Here is a 22,399-nt window from a genome sequence, read left to right as displayed (position 1 = left end):
TTAATTTAGGGGTTAATTGAGCAAGGACTGAATTGTATGAATTGTGAAATTTGGGGTAAAATAGAAATCAACATTTTGCACTAAAACTGTTTTGGGCAGCAGCAGTAGTTTAACTTTGAAAAATCACCAAAAATTTTAGAAATTTAATTAGAGGATGAATAAAATATGAAATTAAAGCTTATTGAGTATTGTTTCTTATAAAAGAAATTATGTAAGTAATGGAATTGTAAATCATGAGATACAATAACTTTTGTGAGACAAGGTCAGAATGATTTCGGGTTCCCCTGTTTTGAATTTGGAAAATCATCAAAAATTGGATAAAAATAATTAGAGGCTTAAATTTATATGTTTAGAATCCTGAATGAGTCTATTTTCAAGAGAAATAAACGAGGACATTATTCGAATCTTATACAAGAAGATAATTAATTTTTAGTGAAGAAGGGTCGGAACTGTTGGACAGCAGAACAGTGGAGACTTCAATGAATAAACTATATTAATTGGCCCAACCAAAAATTATGAAATTTTTATGGTAAGAAGACATATGAGTTTAGTTTCTGGGAAATTTTATGGATCTTAATTTGGAGTTCTGTATCTCAAGATAAAAATAATTTAGTGACTATGACACAGATGGACAGCTTGAATATTCACATAAGTAGATAGTGAAAATTATGGATAATGTTACCTACAAGTGTGTTGTTTATACTAAGGATGTGGATGGAGAGGAGGAGGAGGAAAATATACAAAAATATATGAATGACTTGTGTATAAATTGATCACATGCCCGATTATAATTGATAAGTGTTGGATTAGAAATGATATAATGTTTTATTTGGTATATTTATTATGAAATTATGATTATCGTTACAATACAAAAATTGAATTGTGAGTTTATATGGCTAAATTTTAGTGATTATTTATTAATTTTATGAATTTCATGATGTGTTATTTCATATGTATTGATGATAAAATCGTGAATAATGTAAAAGCATGAAAATTGAATAAATGATCAAATTGAGCATTTCAGTTCAGTGAAAAGATGAATTGAAGGAAAAGACCATGGTTGGACCATGGCAACAAGTGATAAGTGATAGCTTCGGCTACATTTATCTGATCAAGGAAAAGTGAAAGTGATAAGTGATAGCTTCGGCTACACTTATCTGATCAATGATAAATGACAAGTGAAAAGTGGTAGCTTCAGCTACTTAATCAGTGAAAAGTGGTAGCTTCTGCTACCTGATCAGTGAAAAGTGGCAGCTCCGGCTACCTGATCAGTGAAAAATGGTAGCTTCGGCTACCTGATCAGTGAATAGTGGTAGCTTTGGCTACAAGTGACAAGTGACAAGTGATTTCCGTATAAGACCATATCTGGGATATGGCATCGGTGTGATATATGCTACTGTATAATACCATATCTGGGATATGGCATCAGTGAGATATGTGATTCGTGTAAGACCATAGCTGGGCTATGGCATCGATATATGAATATGTGTAAGACCATAGCTGGGCTATGGCATCATTATGTGAAGATGTGTAAGACCATAGTTGAACTATGGCATCGAGAAAACGAAGTACTCAATTCCGTAAGACATTCACTAATTTGACAAAGTTTGGTAAGTGTTACATGGAATTATGTGTGTAATGGCCTAAATTCAAAGTTATCGGAACAGTGGTTTCGTAACCACAAATCCGATTTAAAGAGAAATTTATTTCAATATTTTTGAATGAAAATTGATATGATAGGAAAATCGTATGAAAATATTGATAGAAAAATTTTACCGATTTAGTGGTTAGTTAGAAAAAGAAATTATTGAAGAAATTGGGTAAAAACAAGGTATCGGGACCTCTATCTCGTAAAACCAAGTCGAAAATAATTTTATAAATATTTATGAAATGTTAGTAATGTGGTATTAAAATTTCGTTAGGAAATTTTAATGTTTGGGTAGTCAATTAAATGAAATGGACTAAATTGTAATAGGTATAAAAGTTGCTAGAATGATTAAATAGCTTAAGAGTCTAATGAGAAAGGATTTAAATGGAAATTAGACCCAAAAGTTATTTGGGCTGGACGACAAGGGTATGAAATCAGCAGAAAAATTGATAAATTAATGGTAAAATTGGAATATTGCAAAATTAACTAAATAAAGCTAGGACTAAATAGGAAATATCTAGATTTCTCTTCATTTCTCTTCAATTCCAGCAGCTAAAAACGCCATAGGAGGGTTCTCTAAGCTGGTATTCCATACTTTTTGTACCAAGTAAGTTAATCCTTACCTTTTTCTTGTAATTTTTGTGTTTCTAAGACTTTTACAACTAGGTCCTACTATTAAATTCATTAGTTTTTTATTTCATGGATGAAATTGAAGGTCACCATGGTTGAGTGCTTAATATTATGATGAAATAGAATGAAATTAAAGCTTTAATTTGTTTATGAGATGATTTTATTAGGTAATTTCAATAGAAATTGATTTTTAGGACCTAGTTGTGAAAATGCTTGGAATTAAAGTCTATTGCTGAAATTCTGATTCCTAAAGGTTGTAAACTAGTTTAAGGTGATAGAATAAAATGTTAATTGAGAAAAATCAGTTCAATTGAGAGGCTAATTGAGTAGGGACAAAATTATCATTTATTAAAAGCTTAGGGGAAAAATGGTAATAAACAGCTTGCACAAAAACAGTTTGGACAGCAGCAGTAGACTAACTTTGAAAAAATCACTATAAATTGTATAAATCGAATTAGAAGATGAAAAAAATATTAAATTAAAGCTTATTGAGTCTAGTTTCTCATAAAAGAAATAGTGTAAGTAATGGATTTGTAAATTTTGAGATATAATGAATTTTGTGAGACAAGGTCAGAATGAATTCGGTTTCCCCTGTTCTGACTTTGAAAAATCATAAAAAATTGAAGAAAAACAATTAGGGGCTTAAATTTATATGTATAGAATCCTTAATGAGTATATTTTTTAAGAGAAAGAAACAAGAACATCATTTGAATTTTGTATGAAGATATAATTAATTTTTAGTGAAGAAGGGTTAGAAATGTCGACAGCAGAACAAGGGTGACTTTAAAGAATAAACTGTACTTATTGGATAAACCAAAAATTATGAAAATTTTATGGTAAAAATATATATGAGTCTAGTTTCAGGGAAAATTAACGGATCTTAATTTGGAGTTCAGTAGCTCAAGTTATAAATAATTTAGTGACTATGACTCAAGTAGACAGCTTTGAATGAACTATAAATAATAGTTGAATTATAGAGAATGTTGCATATGAACATGAAATGTATTAAATTAATAATTAAATTTATTTATTTAGATCCGAAAGATTCAAATACGAAGCTAGATCGAGGAAAGGAAAAAGTTCGGGATTAGTAGATTTTTACTGTTTACAAACAAGTATCAAGGTAAGTTCGTGTAACTTGAATTATATTCTTAAATGCTTGAAATGCATGTTTTGATATGAATATGATTTGAATGTTCATTATATGGAAATTTATGAAACATTGATATATTTGATAAAATGGGAAGAAATCCCATTTGAATGAAAGGAAAATTCGATGGATCTCTCGAAAAGGAATTGACGGTAAAAGGATCTAGCCCGGATGGGTGATCCTATCTGATATAGCCCTCTGAAGAATATGTGTAAAATGGATTTAGCCGGACGGGTAATCCGAATTAGGGTCTGAATTTAGCTCGACTGGTAATTCAGATCCAAGCTCATTAGAGTAATTGTCGTTCTGAGGATTTAGCCGGGATGGTAATCCCGACAATACTCTATGAGTTTATATTGCGGGATTTAGCTCGACGGTAATCCATTGCAAGGTTGAGGTTCATGGAGTGTGCTCTCTGAAATGGATATGTGCGCACATGAATATGAATTGACGGACCCGGAATTGTACAATAAATGTGTACCTCTGAAAATCCATCGAAATTCTGATAAATTCAACGGGATAAATATGGAAAAATAACAAGGAAATGGAAATCGTGGTATTGACGAGCTCATCAATCATGGTATATATATTATTGATACATGAAAATTATTGTACTAACTTGAATGTTGAGTTTGTGCATGTTAGGGTAGTAATGCATTGAATGGATATATGAATGTTTATTATATTGTATTGAAAATATTAGGTAAGTATAATTCTTGTTACATGAGCTTACTAAGCACAAAGTGCTTACCCCGTTTCCTTTTTCCCTGTTTTGTAGTGTTAAGAGCTCGGAGGTCGGATTTGGTCGGAGACACATCACACTGCCAACCTCAAGATTTCGGTATATAAAGAAACTTTATTTTGGAAATCAATGGCATGTATAAGCTAACAAAGTAAATGTTAACGTGAAATGAATGTAAAATTAGCCATTAGTATGGTTAACAAACCTGGTTTTAGATATGTGATGACGTTATCTTATAAATATGCATGAATTTATCTTGAAAATATGTTGAATTGATTTGGTTGATATGGATTGGTCTCGATTTAATATTGCAGGGAAGGTTAGATATTTATAAAGGGGCTATATTGAATATAAAAAAAATTAATTCGTAAACTCCGGTTGTAACGACCCGAATTTTACCGTTACCGAAAAAGTGTATTTTTGGGTCTCCATTTCTGAAAAACGGATTCGTAAATATTTATTAAAAATATTTACGAAGTAAAATGAGTGGTTAATTAGAGTTTAATTAAGTGAATTTAATTTAATTAAGAGTAATTAAGAAAAAGGACTAAATTGAATAAAGGATGAAAGTTAAATTATAGATTAAAAGAAAATGAAGAGGACCAAAATGGAAATTATGCCATTTGTCCTAAGTGAGGCGGCATAAACATAAAAATCTGAGATTTTTATGTGTTAAAATATATATTAAATTATTATTATTAAAAGTAAAGTAAATAAAAAGGAAATAAAGGAAAGAAACAAAAGAATAAAAAGAAGGAAGTAAACAGAATAGCAGGAAACCAAACAGAGAAGAAACAGGGGAGAAAGAAAGAAAGAAAAGAAAAAGGGAAAATAAGGTTTTAAAGGTTCCAAGTTAATTTGGTAAGTCAATTTAGCCCATTTTCTTATGAGTTTTGAGTTTTTTTGGAATCCTAGAGATAAATAGTACTTGTTTTAAGTAGAAATTTTGAAAGTCATTAGATTTCTAAGTTTGGTTCATGTTGAATAAAAAGATGGAATTGGGGGTTTATTTGATAGAAATTTTGATTGGAATTGAATAAAGGATTGAATCGTAAACTAAGCTATAAGTTTTGAGTTTTAGGGATTAAATGGAAATAAATTTGAAATTATGAAAATATGCTGGAAATTTAATAGTTAAGTATGAGTTTGGACAAAATTTGAATAGAAATAAAGAATGAATTAAGATAGAAAGGTAAGAGAATTTAATTAGGATTAAATTGAAATTAAAGTAAATCAACATTTTGCATTAAAACTGTTTTAGACAGCAGCAGTAGTCTAACTTTGAAAAATTATAAAAAAATCATAGAAATCGAATTAGAAGATGAATAAAATATGAAATTAAAGCTTATTGAGTCTAGTTTCTTATAGAAGAAACGATATAAGCAATTGAATTGTAAATTATGAGATATAATGAATTTTGTGAGACAAGGTCAGAATGAATTCGGGTTCCCCTGTTCTGAATTTGGAAAATCACCAAAAATTGAAAAAAAATAATTAGAGGCTTAAAGTTATATGCTTAGAATCCCTAATGAGTCTATTTTCAGGAGAAATCAACGGGAATATTATCCGAGTTCTGTACTGTGAGATAATTAATTTTTAGTGAAGAAGGGACGAAACTGTCAGACAACAGAATAGGGGTGAATTTAAAGAATAAACTGTACTTAATGGCTAAACCAAAAATTCTGAAAATTTTATTGTAACAAGATTTGTGAGTCTAATTTCAGGAAAAATTAGCGGATCTTAATTTAGAATTCTGTAACTCAAGATATGAATTAGTAATGTATTAATGATTATGAATTGTATTAATTTCGTAGTCAATGTGGTACCAGAAATATCGGCTAAGAAAGGACAAGACAAAGTCAACGGGAGTTAGCTCGAAAATTACGGTTTGTATTTCTATAATCCGAACTTAGTTATTATTTGTTATATTTATATACATATGACAATTGTTAGTGTTAGAATTATGATGTTTTACAGTTGGAATGGATTGATTTTGGTATGCGATGAATTTATTAAATTTATATTGATTGAAATTATTTTGATTGAATTTATATTGATTGAATTATATAATATATATGATTTATGTAGAAATTTGAATATTGAATGAATATTTTATTGAAAAAATATATTGATTGGAAATATGAGGAAATTGATATGAATATATGAGATTGTGATATTTGAATATTTGATATTGAAAAGTGAATTGAATTGTATTGAATTATGAATTAATGTGAATAATTGAAATATATTGTTGAATTGAATGAAATTGTATGAATTGTGAAAATGGGTGAATATATGTGATTATCAGAATGGTATATTGATGAAAGAATTATTAAATTGAGAAAGTGAATGAAATACCCTATTAACTAGTCGGGCTGAGTAGGATATAATTGGCATGCCATAGGATCTGGAAGTGTACGGGATTTGCCGGCTTTATCAATCAGGCACTTTATGTGTCGTATTTCAGGCACCTCGTGTGTCGTATCAGGCACCTCATGTGTCGTATCAGGCACCTCGTGTGTCGTTTTAGGCACTTTATGTGTCGTCTACTGATCAGGTACTATGTATCGTTTTAGGCACAATGTGCCGTACTGGTGTGTTTGGGTTGGAATCCGTGTATCTGTCAAAGTCCGGGTTTGTTAATAGGGGTAAATAAGTGAAAGATAAATCGAATAAATTTGATTGATCAAGCTATTGAAAAGAAATGAGAAATTGAATTGAGAATTGAAAATTTAGATATGAAATTGAAAAAATAAACCAAAGGTTCATGAAATGATTGGAGTTCGAATTGATGATATATGATGCCACTTGATGAATTGAAATGTGATTTGAGATATATGAATCATATGTATATACTGAAAGCTATCAGGGATAGTAAGTTGATACGATATAAATGAAATTGACTGTTATTGAAATGAATTAAAATGGAATATGATTGATAAGTATATAGTTTAATATAGTTTAATGATATTGAATTGTGAGTAAATAAAGGAAAGCTATACCGAATAGTAAGTGAAAGAACGGAGTAAATAGTAATGGATTTATTTAAGAATTGAACAATTATGTTATTGTGTTTATTATATGAACTGTATAAAATTTATATGGTAAGTAGTTGAAATTTATCTATGAATAAATAATTGAATAATTGTAATTATTATTATGATCTTAAGTATTTGTTATATTATTAATTGTTCGGATTATAGAAATACCATTGAGTATACCATACTCGCAGACGGTTTGTTTCGCATGCAGTTAAGTAAAGATAGTACATTGAATCAAGATCCCAAGACGATCCCGAATTCATTAAGGTAAAGTATGTTGAGTATTGATAATGGCATGTACCGGGATGTTTAATGAGAGTCATTTAGGTTGTAAAAGTATTGATGAAATGAGTAAATTATGGTTGGCAATGGTATGTAGTATGAATTTTGAAATTTACTAAAAATTCGTAGTGATTCTAAATTAGTCTCGAATTGAATTTACTGTTCATATTGGACCGCGAGGGCCCATTAAAGGGACGACATCTTAAAACTAGGATGTGTGTGAATATTTATTTTAATTAATGACCGAAATTGGACTGTATTGACTGGTAATATCTCGTAACCCTGTTCCAGTGACGGTATAGGGTTAGGGGACGTTACACCGGTAATGCCTCGTATCCTATTCCGGCAATGAATACGGGTAGGGGTATTACAATGTGATACAAGGAAGTACGAATTGATAAGATACGAGTATAGAACTTGGTTGATAAATGAATTCATTTGTGATTATATAATTGTTCATCTTGAATGTACTGTCCATATGTATTGATAATTAATGAATAAAATTCTGATATGGAATAAATTGAACACGAGACAAATAATTATGAAATTGAACTCGGAATTCATGAAAATGACGGTTATTGATATATGGAGACATGAGACATTGATATATGAATATGGAAAATGTTTGATAAATGTGTTTATTCATAATTATAGAATTATATACCTCAGGTGTACTATTTGCATAAAGATGATATTTCAAATACTTTGGTTATTTAAGCTTAAATATGAAATAGTCGAAATCAAGATAAGTTGTTATGAAAATATATTTAGATTACAGAGATATGGTTGATATATGTTGTATGATTACATAACGTGAAATTGTGTATATATATGAGAAATTGAATGAGAATTAAGCCCATACACGTTTCTTGTTATTTATATAAAGTGTACGACTGACAAGAGTGATGAAGTTATAAACAGAGAGTTACACGGGTTGAAAACACGAGCGTGTGACTCTCCAAAGTGTGAAAATTTTCTAAGTGTTGCAAAAGTTTCATATGTTTACGGTTTGGTCCCGAATCACCCTGAATGTATGCTTTGGGCCCCGTAGGCCTATATAAGGGATGTTAAACATATGTATGAAAGTTTTTAATTTAGAAAAAATTTATGGCTGATTTTTTTTACATGATTGATCATATTAAGTTTGGTAATGCCTCATACCCTATTCTAGGCTCGGAATACGGGTAGGGGGTGTTACAAAAATTTTCATACGAAAATTTCACACATATCAATTCACATACTTTAAACATAGAAAAATAATATTAAAATATTTTTCTGACTCAGATTCGTGGTCCCGAAACCACTGTTCTTACTAGGGTCTAAACCGAGCTGTTACATGCTAAGGGTCCAGCTCAAAAGAAACAACAATAAGCTACAGAGAGTTGCTTCTTTTGTAACAAGTCTAGACACGTAAAGAAATATTGTACCAAATATCATGCTTGGCGTGCAAAGAAAGGTATAATTCTTAATTTGGTCTATTCCGAGATTAATTTAGCTTCAGTACCTAGAAACACTTAGTGGATATATTCTGGTGCTACTACTCACATAAGTGTTTTTATGCAGGGTTGCCTGAGTTACCGAATGCCAAGTGATGATGAAAGACACATCTTTGTGGGCGATGAAAAATCGGTATAAGTGGAAGCGATTGGGCATTTTAGGTTGTTATTAGGAACTGGTTTTTATTTGGATTTAAAAGAAGCTTTTATTGTACCGTCATTTAGACGGAATTTAGTTTATGTTTATTCGTTGGACAAATTTGGATATTATTGTTTATTCAGAAACAATCAATTTAATTTGTCTTTAAATTCAAATGTTATTGGAACCTATAATGAAACCTTGCATGTGGAATCATGTTGTATTAAACGCAAATTAAATAAGGAAAATTCAACATCATTATGGCGTAAGTGCTTAGGTTATATCTCAAAAGTTAGAGTTGAACACCTTGTGTCTGATGGCATTTTAGAGTCCCTTAACTTCACAGACTTTGATGTCTATGTCGATTGCATTAAGGGAAAACAGACCAAAACTAAGAGATTGGGTGCCAACAGATCTTCAGACGTCTTAGAGTTAATTTATACAGATATTTGTGGGTCATTCCATACGGTATCCTAGAATAGTCAACAATATTTCATAACATTCATAGATATTTACGCACGTTATGGGTACCTATATCTCATTCATGAGAAATCTCAGTCATTGGACATGTTTAAAGTTTATAAAGTTGAAGTTGAGAATCAACTCAACAAAAGGATTAAAAATGTCAGATCTAATCGTGGTAGTGAGTACTATGGTAGATATAATAGCTTATGTGAACAATGTCCAGGACCATTTGTAAAATTCCTAGAGGAATGTGGTATTGTCCCATAATACACCATACCAGGATCGCCTAGTATGAATGGTGTAGTTGAAAGATAAAACAGAACTCTTAAGGACATGGTAAGGAGCATGATTACTCATTCTACCTTACTTGAGTCCTTCTGAGGAGAAGCATTAAAGACAACAGCTTACATTCTGAATAGAGTACCCAATAAAGCAGTTACAAAAACATCTTATGAGCTTTGGACAGGTCAAAAGTCTAGTCTAAAACACTTTCACATTTGGGGATGTCCAACTGAGGCAAGGCATTATAGGCTACATGAAAAGAAATTGGACTCCAAAACAGTAAGCAGCTACTTTATTGATTATTCTGTAGGATCCCATAATAAGGAATATTTTTGAGACGGGAACTGCAACATTTTTTGAGGATGTTTAGTTTAGGGGGGAAAATAAGGTTAGAAACATTGCTTTTGAGGATGAATTGGATTCTAACTCAATTCCTACATCACTTTTGATGATGTTCAGGTTTTTATACCTATTATTGATCAATAAATGAATCCAGAACCTCTACAAGACAATGTTGAACAACTCCCAATTCAAAATGAGGTAATTGTTCCAGAAAAACAAACTCAACAACCTCAAGAACAAGTGCCATTAAGGAGGTCCATAAGAGAAAGGAGAAATGCTATTCCAGATGATTATATTGTATTTCTCCAAGAACATGAGGATGATAATGGAATGATGGAAGATGATCCAATCAACTTTTATCAAGCCATGAAAAGTTTTAATTCTCAAAAGTGGATTGATGTCATGAAAGATGAGTATAAATCTATGCAAGAAAATGAAGTTTGGGAACTTGTCCCATTACCTGAAGGTGCAAAACCAATTGGTTGTAAATGGATTTTCAAAACCAAGAGGGATGCAAATGGGAATGTAGAGAAGTACAAGGCGCGTCTTGTAGCTAAAGGATATACTTAAAAAGAAGGTATTAATTTTACAGAGACTTTCTTTCCAGTTTCATCGAAAGACTCCTTCAGGATAATCATAACACTTGTTGCTCATTTTGATCTTGAGTTACATCAGATGGATGTTAAGACTACATTTCTTAATGGCGATATTGAAGAAACAATTTATATGGTGCAACCAAAAAATTTTGAGTCGGAAGACTCAAAGAATATGGTTTACAAATTGACAAAATCCATCTATGGACTCAAACAAGCTTCCCGTCAATGGTATCACAAGTTTTATCAAATAATTATTTCGTTTGGTTTTTAGATGAATATTATTGATGATTGTGTGTATCACAAATTCAATGGGAGTAATTACATATTTCTGGTTCTATATGTTCCTGACATTTTGCTTGCCGCTAATGATATAGGCTTATTGCACGAAACCAAAAGATTTTTATCTAAGCATTTTGAGATGAAAGATGTAATGACCCGAAATTTATAATTAACGAAAAGTGTATTATCGGATCTCTGTTTTTGGAAAACGTACTCTTAAATATTTATTAAAAAATATTTACAAAGTTAATTAAGTGAATTTAGCTTAATTAAGAGTAATTAGGAAAAAGGACTAAATTGAATGAAGTGTGAAAGATTAATTGTAGATTAAAAGAAAATAAAAAGGACCAAAATGACAATTATACAATTTGTCTTAAGTGAGGCGGCAAATGCATAATGTATATTAAATTAGTATTATTTATTATTATGGTTTTATATTTTATATTTATTAATATTATTTTATTAAATTGATATTATATTATGAAATAAATTAAAGTAAAGACAAATGTATGGTAATAAAAATATACATGTGTAAAAATTATATTTGTACAATTGTGATATATTTATTTAATTACTTTTATTTAAGTTAATAGATATTTATTATTTATATTTATTAAGATAATTATTAATTAAATAATTACAATTTGAGATTTTTATGAGGTAAACAAATTAAATAGAGACAAATGTAAATTATATGATTTTACAATTGTATTAATTATATTTGTTATCAAATAGATTTTATAAAAACAATTATTAATATAAACTAATATATATATATATATATGTTATAAAAGAATAAAGAAACAAAAGAAAAAAAAAAGGAGAAAGAACAGAAAGCAAAACGGGAAAGCAAAAAAAGAAAGGAGAAAAAGAAAAGAAAAGAAAAAACTGGGGATTTGAAGTTTTAAGCTTTAAAATGTAAGTCAATTAAGTCATTTTCTCTTAATTTTGATGTTTTAAAAGCTTTAGAACAAAGTTTTGATGAAATTAAATTGAAGTTTTAGAAGTTTTAAGGTTTTTGAACATAGTTCATGTTGAACAAAAAGATGAATTAGGGATTTATTTGATAGAATTATTGATTAGAATTGATAAAGGGATTAAATTGTAAAGTAAGCTATAACTTTTGTGTTTGAAGGACTAAATTGGAAGAAATTTGAAATTAAGGTTTTATCATGAACATTGGATATTTATGTTGAATATGATAGAAAATTGAGTAGAAATAAAGTATGAATTGAGTTAGAAAAGTAAGTGAACTTAGTTAGGATCAAATTGAAAATAAGGTAGAAATTGAATAAAAATTCAATTATTTAATATAAATTAGTGTTGTATTAATAGTATAAATCATCTTAATTTTTCATAGCTAACATCACACCCGGGGCATCTATGAAGAAAGGAAAAGAAAAGGTGGACGAGGAGTAAACTCGAGAAAAATTCACGGTTTGTATTTCTACAATCCGAACTTAATATTTAATTATTGAATTTATTACTTAATGTGTATAGAAAGTTCATTTGAGATGAATATTTGAATTAGAATATATATCGGTTAGAATTGAAAAGTGAAATTATTTATTTATTGTTGAACATTGATTGAATATTATGATAGTAATCGAGGTGAGAATTATTGTGTTATATAATTGAAATGGATTGCTTAGGTATGTGTTAAATTTATTGAATTTATATGGATATATGTGATTATTGTAAAATTAAATATTTATTATTGAAAAGTGAAATGAATTATATCGAATTATGAATATATAAATATGATTGTTGAGATGTGAAACGATTGGAAACTGGAAAATGAATTAGAAACCCTATTAACAGTATCGGGTTAAGTCAGATATAGTTGGCATGCCATAGGATTGGAAGTGTTCAGGGATATTCCGACTTTGTGTCGATAAGACACTATCTTATTCTTGTTAGGATTAGATTCGAATAGGTACTCTGTACCTTCATTATTCTCGTTCAATTTTTTCCGACGAGGTACTCTGTGTACCATCTTTATCATATCTTTATTGTTATCTTTATCTTATGCTATCTTATATAAAGTGTATTCCGGCTCTGGCCGATTAAACATGTATGCTATCCTGGTGTGTGGGTTAGATCTGTGTATCCGTCCAAGTCCGAGCCATGTTAATAGGGGTAAATAAAGGTACTGACTGCTACTGCGTAAAAAAATTGTTACTAAATAATTGATTATTACTGAATAATTTATCGTTGCTGAATAACTGACTTTTAAAGAGTGACTGAATATTATTGAACAACTAATTATTATTGAATGATCGAATGTTACTGAATGAAACTGAAAAATTGATCGACACTGAATTTTTTTTTACTGATATTGAATAGTGAACAGAAGTATAAATGAGACATATGAATGGAAAATATTACTATTTAAATGATTGTGAATTTATTTTCGAAAGCTAATTGGGTTAATAGATGATAAAAATCGAATGAGTTATAAATGATTTATTTATGAATTGAATAATTATACAATTGTATATGCCATATGATTTTTAAGTATTTGTTATATTTTTATTTTATTAAGTGTTCGGATTATAGAAATACCACTGGGTTCATACTTAACGTACGGTTGTTTCCATGCACAGGTTAAGTTAAAGCTAGATCATTGAATCAGCATCCCAGGCCGATCCCGAATTAAATGAGGTAAAGCGTGTTAATAGTTGGTAATGGCATGTATCTAGGATGTTTTATGTATGTGTTGTTTTGGATTGTTAATGTATTGTTGAAATAAGTAGAATTAAGCTTTGTAATGGTATATAATAGGACTTGACTAATTTAGTATGAATTTGAATCATATTGATAATATATGATAAGTGATTGGAATTGAGTATTGGATAATATATAAAATGTCTAAATTTAGCAAGTTTGAGCATATTTAAATGTGTTTAGATAGGTTGAACATAGGTTTTTATGTAAATTGTCCGATAGGTCTGGTAATGCTCTATAACCCTATTCTGGTTACGGTTTGGGGTTAGGGGGTGTTACAAAAGATCTTTGGGATGGCTCTTTTGTTTTAGGAATTCAGATACATCGAGATCGATCTCGAGGTATTCTTGGATTATCACAAAATAGCTATATCGATAAAGTACTCAAAAGGTTTGACATGCAGAGTTGTAGACCAAGTGACACCCCTATCTCTAAATGGGACAAATTTAGTCTTACTCAATGCCCAAAAAGTAACCTTGAAATTCAGGAAATGCAAAATATTCCCTATTCATCAGCTATTGGGAGTTTAATGTATGCTTAAGTTTGTACGCGTTCGGATATTGCATACATTGTTGGGATGTTAGGCAGATATTTAGGCAACCTTGCTATAAACCATTAGATAGCAGCCAAAATGTTTATGAGATATCTTCAGAGAACAAAAGATTACATGCTTACTTATAAGAGATCAAATATTTTGGAGGTCATAGGGTATTCTGATTCTGATTTCGCTAGATGCCAAGATAGTAGGAAATCTACATCAGGCAATATTTACTTGTTAGTTGGAGGAGCTATATCTTGGAAAAGTATCAAACAGACACTTGTAGCTTCGTGCACTATGGCAGTAGAGTTTGTAGCATGCTATGAGGCATCAAACCATGGAATATGGTTACGGAACATTGTTACAGGGCTGCGCATTTTGGAGAATGTAGAAAGACCACTAAAATTATTTTGCTACAATAAGTCAGCAGTGCTGTATTCCAATAACAACAGAAGTTCATCTAAGTCAAAACATATTGACATAAAGTTCCTAGTTGTAAAAGAAAGAGTGCAAAATGGTCAAATATCCATAGAGCACATTGAGACAAACTCCATGATAGCGAATCCGCTCACAAAATGTTTACCACCCAAGGTCTTTCATAAGCACACTGCTCATATGGGTGTTAAATTGTTTGAGGATATCATGATTTAGTGGAAGTTTATATTTTATTTGTTTTATGTTTGTTTTTAGACATTTATATATTTGATTATTTTCTGATCAGAAATAAAGTATTCAGTTTATTCATTATGTTTATTATTTTGGTACTGACCTCACTTAAGTTTAAAGAGAACCAGTTAGAAATAGACATATTTAGATCATATTACATGTAATTTTCATGCTACACATTCATACTTGATCTATGTCATTTGGTTGTGTGAATATACGTGATCATGGATAGATTTAGTTACGATATATGTAACGAAAGTCGCCTTGGTACTATGTTAACATAATTAATAGACGAGATTGATCGGAATACCTTTTGGATATGATAGTAAAATTTTGAGTTCATAAGGTTATATAATGACATGTAATTATAGAGTAATTAGTATATATATGTGGTCCAAGTGGGAGATTGTTGGAAAATATGGACATCACATATATAATAAGGGTAATTACATATTATTATTTACTATCATGATAGGTTAACCCAAATTAAAAGTGATCTAATTTGGTTAAAATTTTATTGGGCTTTAATTATTAAATAAAGTATGGGTCAAATATGTATAGATACTCTAGTAATTGAATTCTAATCAAATCCTAATCAATGACGGGCTAATTAGAATTTGGTTAGAACTAATATGCCAAGGTTATAAATATTAGGGTTATGTTCCCAAATTATACACAAGATATCTTTTCTAATATCTCATCATTAGAAAAGAGAGAGCAGATATTCTCTGAATTTGTTGTGTGCTAATTTGGAAGATCAAATCCCCAAGATGCTGTAAAACTTCAAAAAATTCATGGATTCAGGTACGCTTCCGCATTTAGTTTTGTTCTTGATGATTTGATGTAACACCCCTAACCCATATCCATCACCGAACTTATATACTAGCATTTATACAAAATTGAGTCATAAATTTACATTCCAAATCAGTTCTTTTCAAAATTTCACCATAAAGTCCCTAATATGGGCCTATGGGGCCCTATACATGCTTTGGAAGTGGTTCGAAATTAAATTGGCAACTTTAGAAATTTTCCCTTGAAGATAGGGGCACACGCCCGTGTGGCCTGGGACATGGCCATGTGGCCAGCCCGTGGGGATCACATGGCCGTGTGGCCAGCCCGTGTGGAATTCTGACTTGCAATTTCTTAAGTATCAGAGGGCCACACAGCTTGGGCACACGCCCATGTGGCTAGGCCGTGTGGTAAACTGATTTTTCACCATTTTTAAGCCATTTTCATACAATTTGACACACGCCCATGCTTAAAACTCATGTCCTGCATACGACCAAGACATATGGCCGTGTCTTTGGCCCGTGTACTATCCTGACTTCATATTTAAGGATGCAGGGGACACAAGGTCATATCACACGCTCGTGGGCTTACCGTGTGGACGAAAATAGGCCCTTTAAAACCACTTTTCTCACCCTCATACTAACCTCCTACATAAAAACACAATTATATACTTATAAAGTCCAACCAATCCACTAATTCAAGCCAAAACATGTATATTTCATTATCTAACACAAATATTATATTCAACTTACTTATATACTTAATCATTTATGCAATTACATTAACAAATCAAAAAGAAAATTTAGCAGAATGAATCTGGATAGTGTGATCCTTGATGTAGATCCGATCCTCCATTTGTATATAAGTCAATCTACAAAACAAATAACATACACAAGTAAGTTTATAAAAGCTTAGTAAGCTAATAGGCATAAAATATAAATCTTACCGAACATGGTACACAAACATATATCTTTTAAGTTAACTAATTCATCCTGTAAATCACAAATTCATTAATAAGCTCATTTGAATAATTTTCATGTTGCTATTGACAGATTTAACTCCTTTGGGCCCCGATTCTCATTCACTTGCATTGTCAAATTAGAGAATAATAATGGAATTGAGTGATTTACAATCACATTGCCATGGTAAAACCATGGACTTGCACATACTCACATATCACACACCGAAGCCATAGCCCTGCCATGGTCTTACACGGATCACATATAATACCGATGCCATATTCCAGATATGGTCTTATACGAAATCACATTATCACATCACACCGACGCCATAGCCCAATTATGGTCTTATACGGGAACACATATCACGTTGCACCGATACCATAGCCCAGATATGGTCTTATGCGGGTGCACATATCACATCTTTTCTGTCAATTCATCATGGTCATAAAATGAAAGCACTCAAAACTATTGTTCTAGCTAATTTGTACTTTTAATTAAACATTATTTAGTAATTAATACAATTTTATAGTATACATCTACAATAAGATACCTTAGCAAATATAAAATTTTCATAATAAAACATTAAACTTTGCCATATAAACTTACCTGGGCTAATTTGTAAAAGTCGTAAAAATTTAGGGACTATTCTTGCAATTTTTTATTTCCACGATTCACTTCGTTTTCTTGATCTGTAATTATGAAATTATTCCTTCATTAGCATCTATTTCAATTCTATTCCACTTCACAATTTATGCCCTTAAATATTTAAAATTACGTTATTACCCCAAACTTTTCAATTTTTACAATTTAGTCCCTACTCAATTTATTCATAGATTGAGCTAATTCCTCTAAAACAACACTTTATCAAGACATTATAAACTACTTTAAAGCCTTTAACACTCAAAATTTCATCACAAAACCCTAATTCCAACAACTTTCACAATTAGATCCTAAAAATTGATTTCTATAAAAATTTCTTCACAAAATCATCATATAATAAAATTAAAACCTCAATTCCATGATAAATCATCATAAAATTTCAGCACTTATTCATGGAAACTTTCAAAATTATCCATGAAATAAAAAACTAATGAATTAAACAAGTGGACCTAGTTGTAAAAGTCTCAAAAACACAAAAATCACAAGAAATAATCAAGAATTGAGCTTACATGTAGTAAAAATATGAGAGACCAGCTTAAAAGAACTCTTCAATGGTATTTTTTCTGGAGAGGATGAAGAAAAATGAAGAAAACTCTAGATATTCGAATTTAATCAAATTTTTAACTATTAAATTTTAACTAAATTACCAATTTACCGTTAGTTCACACCTAATTTCAGATTTTTCTTCTTCTATGTCGCCTCATGCATTTATTTTAGGCATATTTATGCCTCAAATCCTTCTTATTTATTACTTATGTTATTTCATCATTTCTCACAGTTTTACAACTTATTCAATTTAGTCCTTTTTACCCAATTGACTACCAAAACCTTAAAATTTCTTGACGAAACTTTAATACTAACTTACTAACACTCCATAAATATTTTTAGAAATATTTATGGCTCGGTTTATAAATTCAAAGTCTCGATACCTCATTTTTGTCTCATTTAATCTACAGATTTCCTTTAAATCATAATTTCACTAATTCAAAAATATTTCTAAAACCACATTTAACTTTTACTTACTAATATCTAAACTCACATGTCGGATTTAGTGATCTGAAATTACTATTCCAATATTACTGAAATTTGAGCCTTTACATTTGATATGATAGATTCTAGTTTATTAAGTTTTATTTCAGATTTATTTTACAAATCTAACATGGACATGCCATTTAGAAGTAATTACTGATGTACTACCCTTCTCGTCTCTTTGTTTGCTTTGAGACAATGGTGAGAATGCTTTATTGTAAAATACTATTAACTAAAATCCTTTCTTCTACCTAGTAGCAAAAATCGGGGTTTTTATTTTAATGGAGTTCAAACCCTAAATTACTGCTCAAATTTGAAATTAATTCTTAAATTTTAAAATATTTTAATTAAATTCTCAAAATATTAATATTTTATTAATTAGTTATTTGATTAACTTAATCCTTAAATTATTCATTCGGATATAATGTAAATAATTTTTATAATATAAATTAAATTGTAAACAAGTGTATATATATAAAAATGTTTTGAATATGATGGTGAAAAAAGCAACAATGGCATTAAAATTTAGGAAGACTATCTCTTCCTCTTAACACAATAGGTGCAAAGTTGTTTATATAATAAATGCATATGTATATATAATTGGACTTTTTTAATAAAAATATGTTGAATTGAGCTCATATTTAACAGTTAAGTTAATGATAAAGATTAATAAAAGAACTTAATTAATATGATATTAGCACTTTTAAGACTATAATTGATATATTTTAAAATTTTTTATTAATTTATAATCTAAATCCAATAATGTACAGTGCAATTGATCATAATATTAAATCCTCTTTTCATTTATTTAGCATCAAGGGGAGTTTTGCTATACACTCGAAAACATACCAAAATTCTTAGTTTATACCAACACCATGTGCGCGTTTATTACAAATATTTGTTTGGACGGTGACTCCAGAATCGTTCTTTTGAAATTTCTAGTTATAGACAACTCTGATTCAGTGATTGCTGATTATAATGCTGGTGCAGTATAAATTTCAAAAGAATTACTACTTGATAAGGTTCATGAAAGTAATCAATTTTAGTAGTGAGCAACTTCCAACCAAAATATATATTCTCTTGTAAAAGATTACATAATTTTATCTAAATATACTCAAATATCTTAAATCCGGGTTGGAATAAAATATTCTTTCTTAATGGAGAAGGGGGTATATGGTCATCCCAAAAATTCTGTCACTGCAGTATTCCCCACCAAACAATTGCAGCTACTCACCATCATCTTTGGAGATTAATGAAGTTGGCTATTTCCCATTTTAAGGGAGAAAGATAAACAACATAATTGCATTTATTTAAACATTTTCAGATCGAGAAAGGGATGGTCTTTTTTTATTACATTTTTGGTTCACAATAGAACCTGAAGAAGGAACACAAAGAAACACAACAGAGACTCACTCTTTTGCTAGTAATTTCAAACAAACTACCACTGACAAGAAGACACAAGCAAACGTGGAAGCATACAAAAAAAAAAAAAGGGACTCTCAACAAGTTCAGATAATATTAACCAGTTCCTCCAAGAACACCCTTCAGCTTCTTAATCTGAGCAGCATCCAGAAAAGTGGTTTCTTCAATAATGTCAGTCGGCAAGTCATTTGCAAACAAGGCAAAGTCGAGGATTTGGAGACCAGGGTCTGGACTGCTGAAGGATACAAATGCCAAGGATTGAGTTTTGCCTGCATTGATTTGGAAATGTAATAAACCTTGTGGGAATACCATAATGTCTCCTTTATTCAGAGATTTGAAGTAAACTTTGTTAGCTGAGGATATGAAACCAGCACAAATTGTGCCTTGAATAACAACAAGGACTTCAGAAGCCCCAGGGTGTGTATGCATAGGTATCACTCCACCAACAGATAAATCCAAACGAGCTATTGAAATGCCGAGTCCGTTAACACCCGGGAATTGAGCCGAAAAGGCTGGTGTTACTGCAGCTTTTATGAGGTTCGAAGTGTTGCCTGTGGCAGCGAGGCCGGAGTAAACGAAGTCATTTACGGTGACTGTCTTCTTGCAAGAATAGCCTGCAGGGCCTACAGGGCCATTCAAGTCCCCAACACAGAAGTCGGCTGCGTTGGTGGAGGAAAATAGGAAAGATAAAATGAAAAAGATTGGGATAAACATGTTTATGGCACTGGTTTTTGAGGGGTGAAAATAATGTTGCAAGCTGAGCTCACCCTTTATATAAAACGAAAAGCATGGATATTTTGAGCCATTGCAATTGGTCCTTGAAGGTATGTCCATGCATACTTTCACGTGATGATGATGAGACTGATTCCCTATGTGAGAAACGACAGATTTTGAAGCAGTGATGCATGTGAATTAGAGGAAAATTTTTCTCAGAAAACAACAAGAATACTCTTTTGGATTGGAAAAAAATATCTTTTGCATCCAATTGTTGCAGGTAATTTTCATTTCTCATGTCACATATGTTTTTACTGTTTATCATTTTACAAGGAGAATCAGGTTTCAGCCATGGCCATGCATCTATACATTCAGAAAAATGACTTATAATCTAGCATCAGCTTTTGATATATATTCCAGGATTTAGATGCCATCATAGTTAATTGTGGTAAATGTCTACTTAAATCCCTGATATATGCAACCTTGGACTTTCTGCTAGCATTAAGGAAACAGGAATTTTCATTGAGTGCATGCGTATCATAAATGTTTCGATGAAAGCAAAGGCTTCTCTTCCTTAAATGAAACGTTCAGTAGGTGTATCCATCAAACAGTTGGTATCAGAGATGATAGATTGATTGTAACACTACTAATTCTGCATAATTTAAGGGAGACTTTGAAGGTGATATTATGTATTTTTCAATGCAATCACATCTTTACAAACATCAATTCAAAGTTTTCTATATACATTTACAATAATACAAACAGCATAACCCGTTATTAAGGGGCTTAATTAAACATGGAAAACCGAGATCATTGTCAAGAAGAGTATGAAAGTTATATCAAAAAGTGGTCCATTGGCTACACAGCACGTTAGAAGGGAGTAAGTTAGGGCAATAGAAGACATTTTTTGACAGCTAATAAGAAGAGACTCTGCAAGTGATTTATCTCCATGGGAAAAAAAATATGTGGAGCTTGCTAATTCCCTGTCTTACAAGGCATATCTATATTACGTTCAGAAGGGTAAAAAAGTTGTCTCTCAAACTTTTTTTCATGAAAATGCAAGATCCTTAGGAAAATGTAAAATATCAAAACTGTAAATTTGGAAGTTTAGTTGATAAGCATTTTTCGTGGACCCAGGAAGACCTAGCAAGGGTTATCTTATCTCTGCCCTGAGCATCTGATTGCCCTCACTTGAACCTACTAGAAACTGTGGAAACAATTTATTCACCATTCAGCTGCAGTTACTTCCAAGTACAATAAGCAAGGAATATATATATATTCACACAAAGTGGCTAGATAAGAATTGTTTGCAAAAATGTTTTATCTAATATATCTGATTTACTTCTGATTAAGTTCGAGTAATTCTCCTTCTTCAGGGTACGAGTTAATGGCTTATTTGTCTCAAACTTGAAGCCAACAAGAATCAAGGAACCAAAATAAGAATCTTCTAGCAGAGATAGGTAAATATCTAATCTATCTACAAGTAAAGCTAACGGTTCCTAATGCATGAAGGGTAGGAGCCAGTTCCCTAAAAGTGTAAGTGTCAGCAAAGATAAGGTTTGACAATGACAGAAGAGTAAGGGCCAAGCCAATAGCCATTCAATTTCTAGCTGGAAAAATCGGATTCCCTTGTTACTGTTGTATTATTATATCATCATCACTCAAGGTTTTTGCCCTTTGGATTTCATGATATGATCTTCCAGTGGAGCCTTTTTTTTTCTTGATTCATAAGTAAAAAACATGTCGGGTTCAACTATCAACAAGATCAGATGGCTATGAAGAAACCAGGATATATATATA

General features: G+C 30.9%; 1 protein-coding gene and 2 long non-coding RNA genes across 3 annotated transcripts; 2 read left to right on the top strand and 1 right to left on the bottom strand.

The window, feature by feature from the left end:
- Positions 1-3,334: 3,334 nt before the first annotated feature.
- LOC128293253 (uncharacterized) lies at positions 3,335-4,435 on the top strand. Its single transcript, XR_008283403.1, has 2 exons — positions 3,335-3,401; positions 4,207-4,435. It is a non-coding gene; the product is annotated as an uncharacterized LOC128293253 (long non-coding RNA).
- A 4,399-nt stretch (positions 4,436-8,834) lies between these two features.
- LOC128293032 (uncharacterized) lies at positions 8,835-9,304 on the top strand. Its single transcript, XR_008283054.1, has 2 exons — positions 8,835-8,949; positions 9,057-9,304. It is a non-coding gene; the product is annotated as an uncharacterized LOC128293032 (long non-coding RNA).
- Positions 9,305-19,735: 10,431 nt separating this feature from the next.
- LOC108484428 (auxin-binding protein ABP19a-like) lies at positions 19,736-20,734 on the bottom strand. Its single transcript, XM_017788208.2, has one exon. It carries the CDS (start codon positions 20,717-20,719, stop codon positions 19,982-19,984), a length of 738 nt encoding a protein of 245 aa, XP_017643697.1. The 5' UTR covers positions 20,720-20,734; the 3' UTR covers positions 19,736-19,981.
- Between the last annotated feature and the right edge of the window lie 1,665 nt (positions 20,735-22,399).

The sequence above is a fragment of the Gossypium arboreum genome, chromosome 5 (genome assembly GCF_025698485.1).
Source record: "Gossypium arboreum isolate Shixiya-1 chromosome 5, ASM2569848v2, whole genome shotgun sequence".
Classification (NCBI taxonomy): Eukaryota; Viridiplantae; Streptophyta; class Magnoliopsida; order Malvales; family Malvaceae; genus Gossypium; species Gossypium arboreum.
The sequence above is the reverse complement of the archived record's forward strand: the minus strand, read 5'-3'. Positions and strand labels throughout refer to the sequence as shown.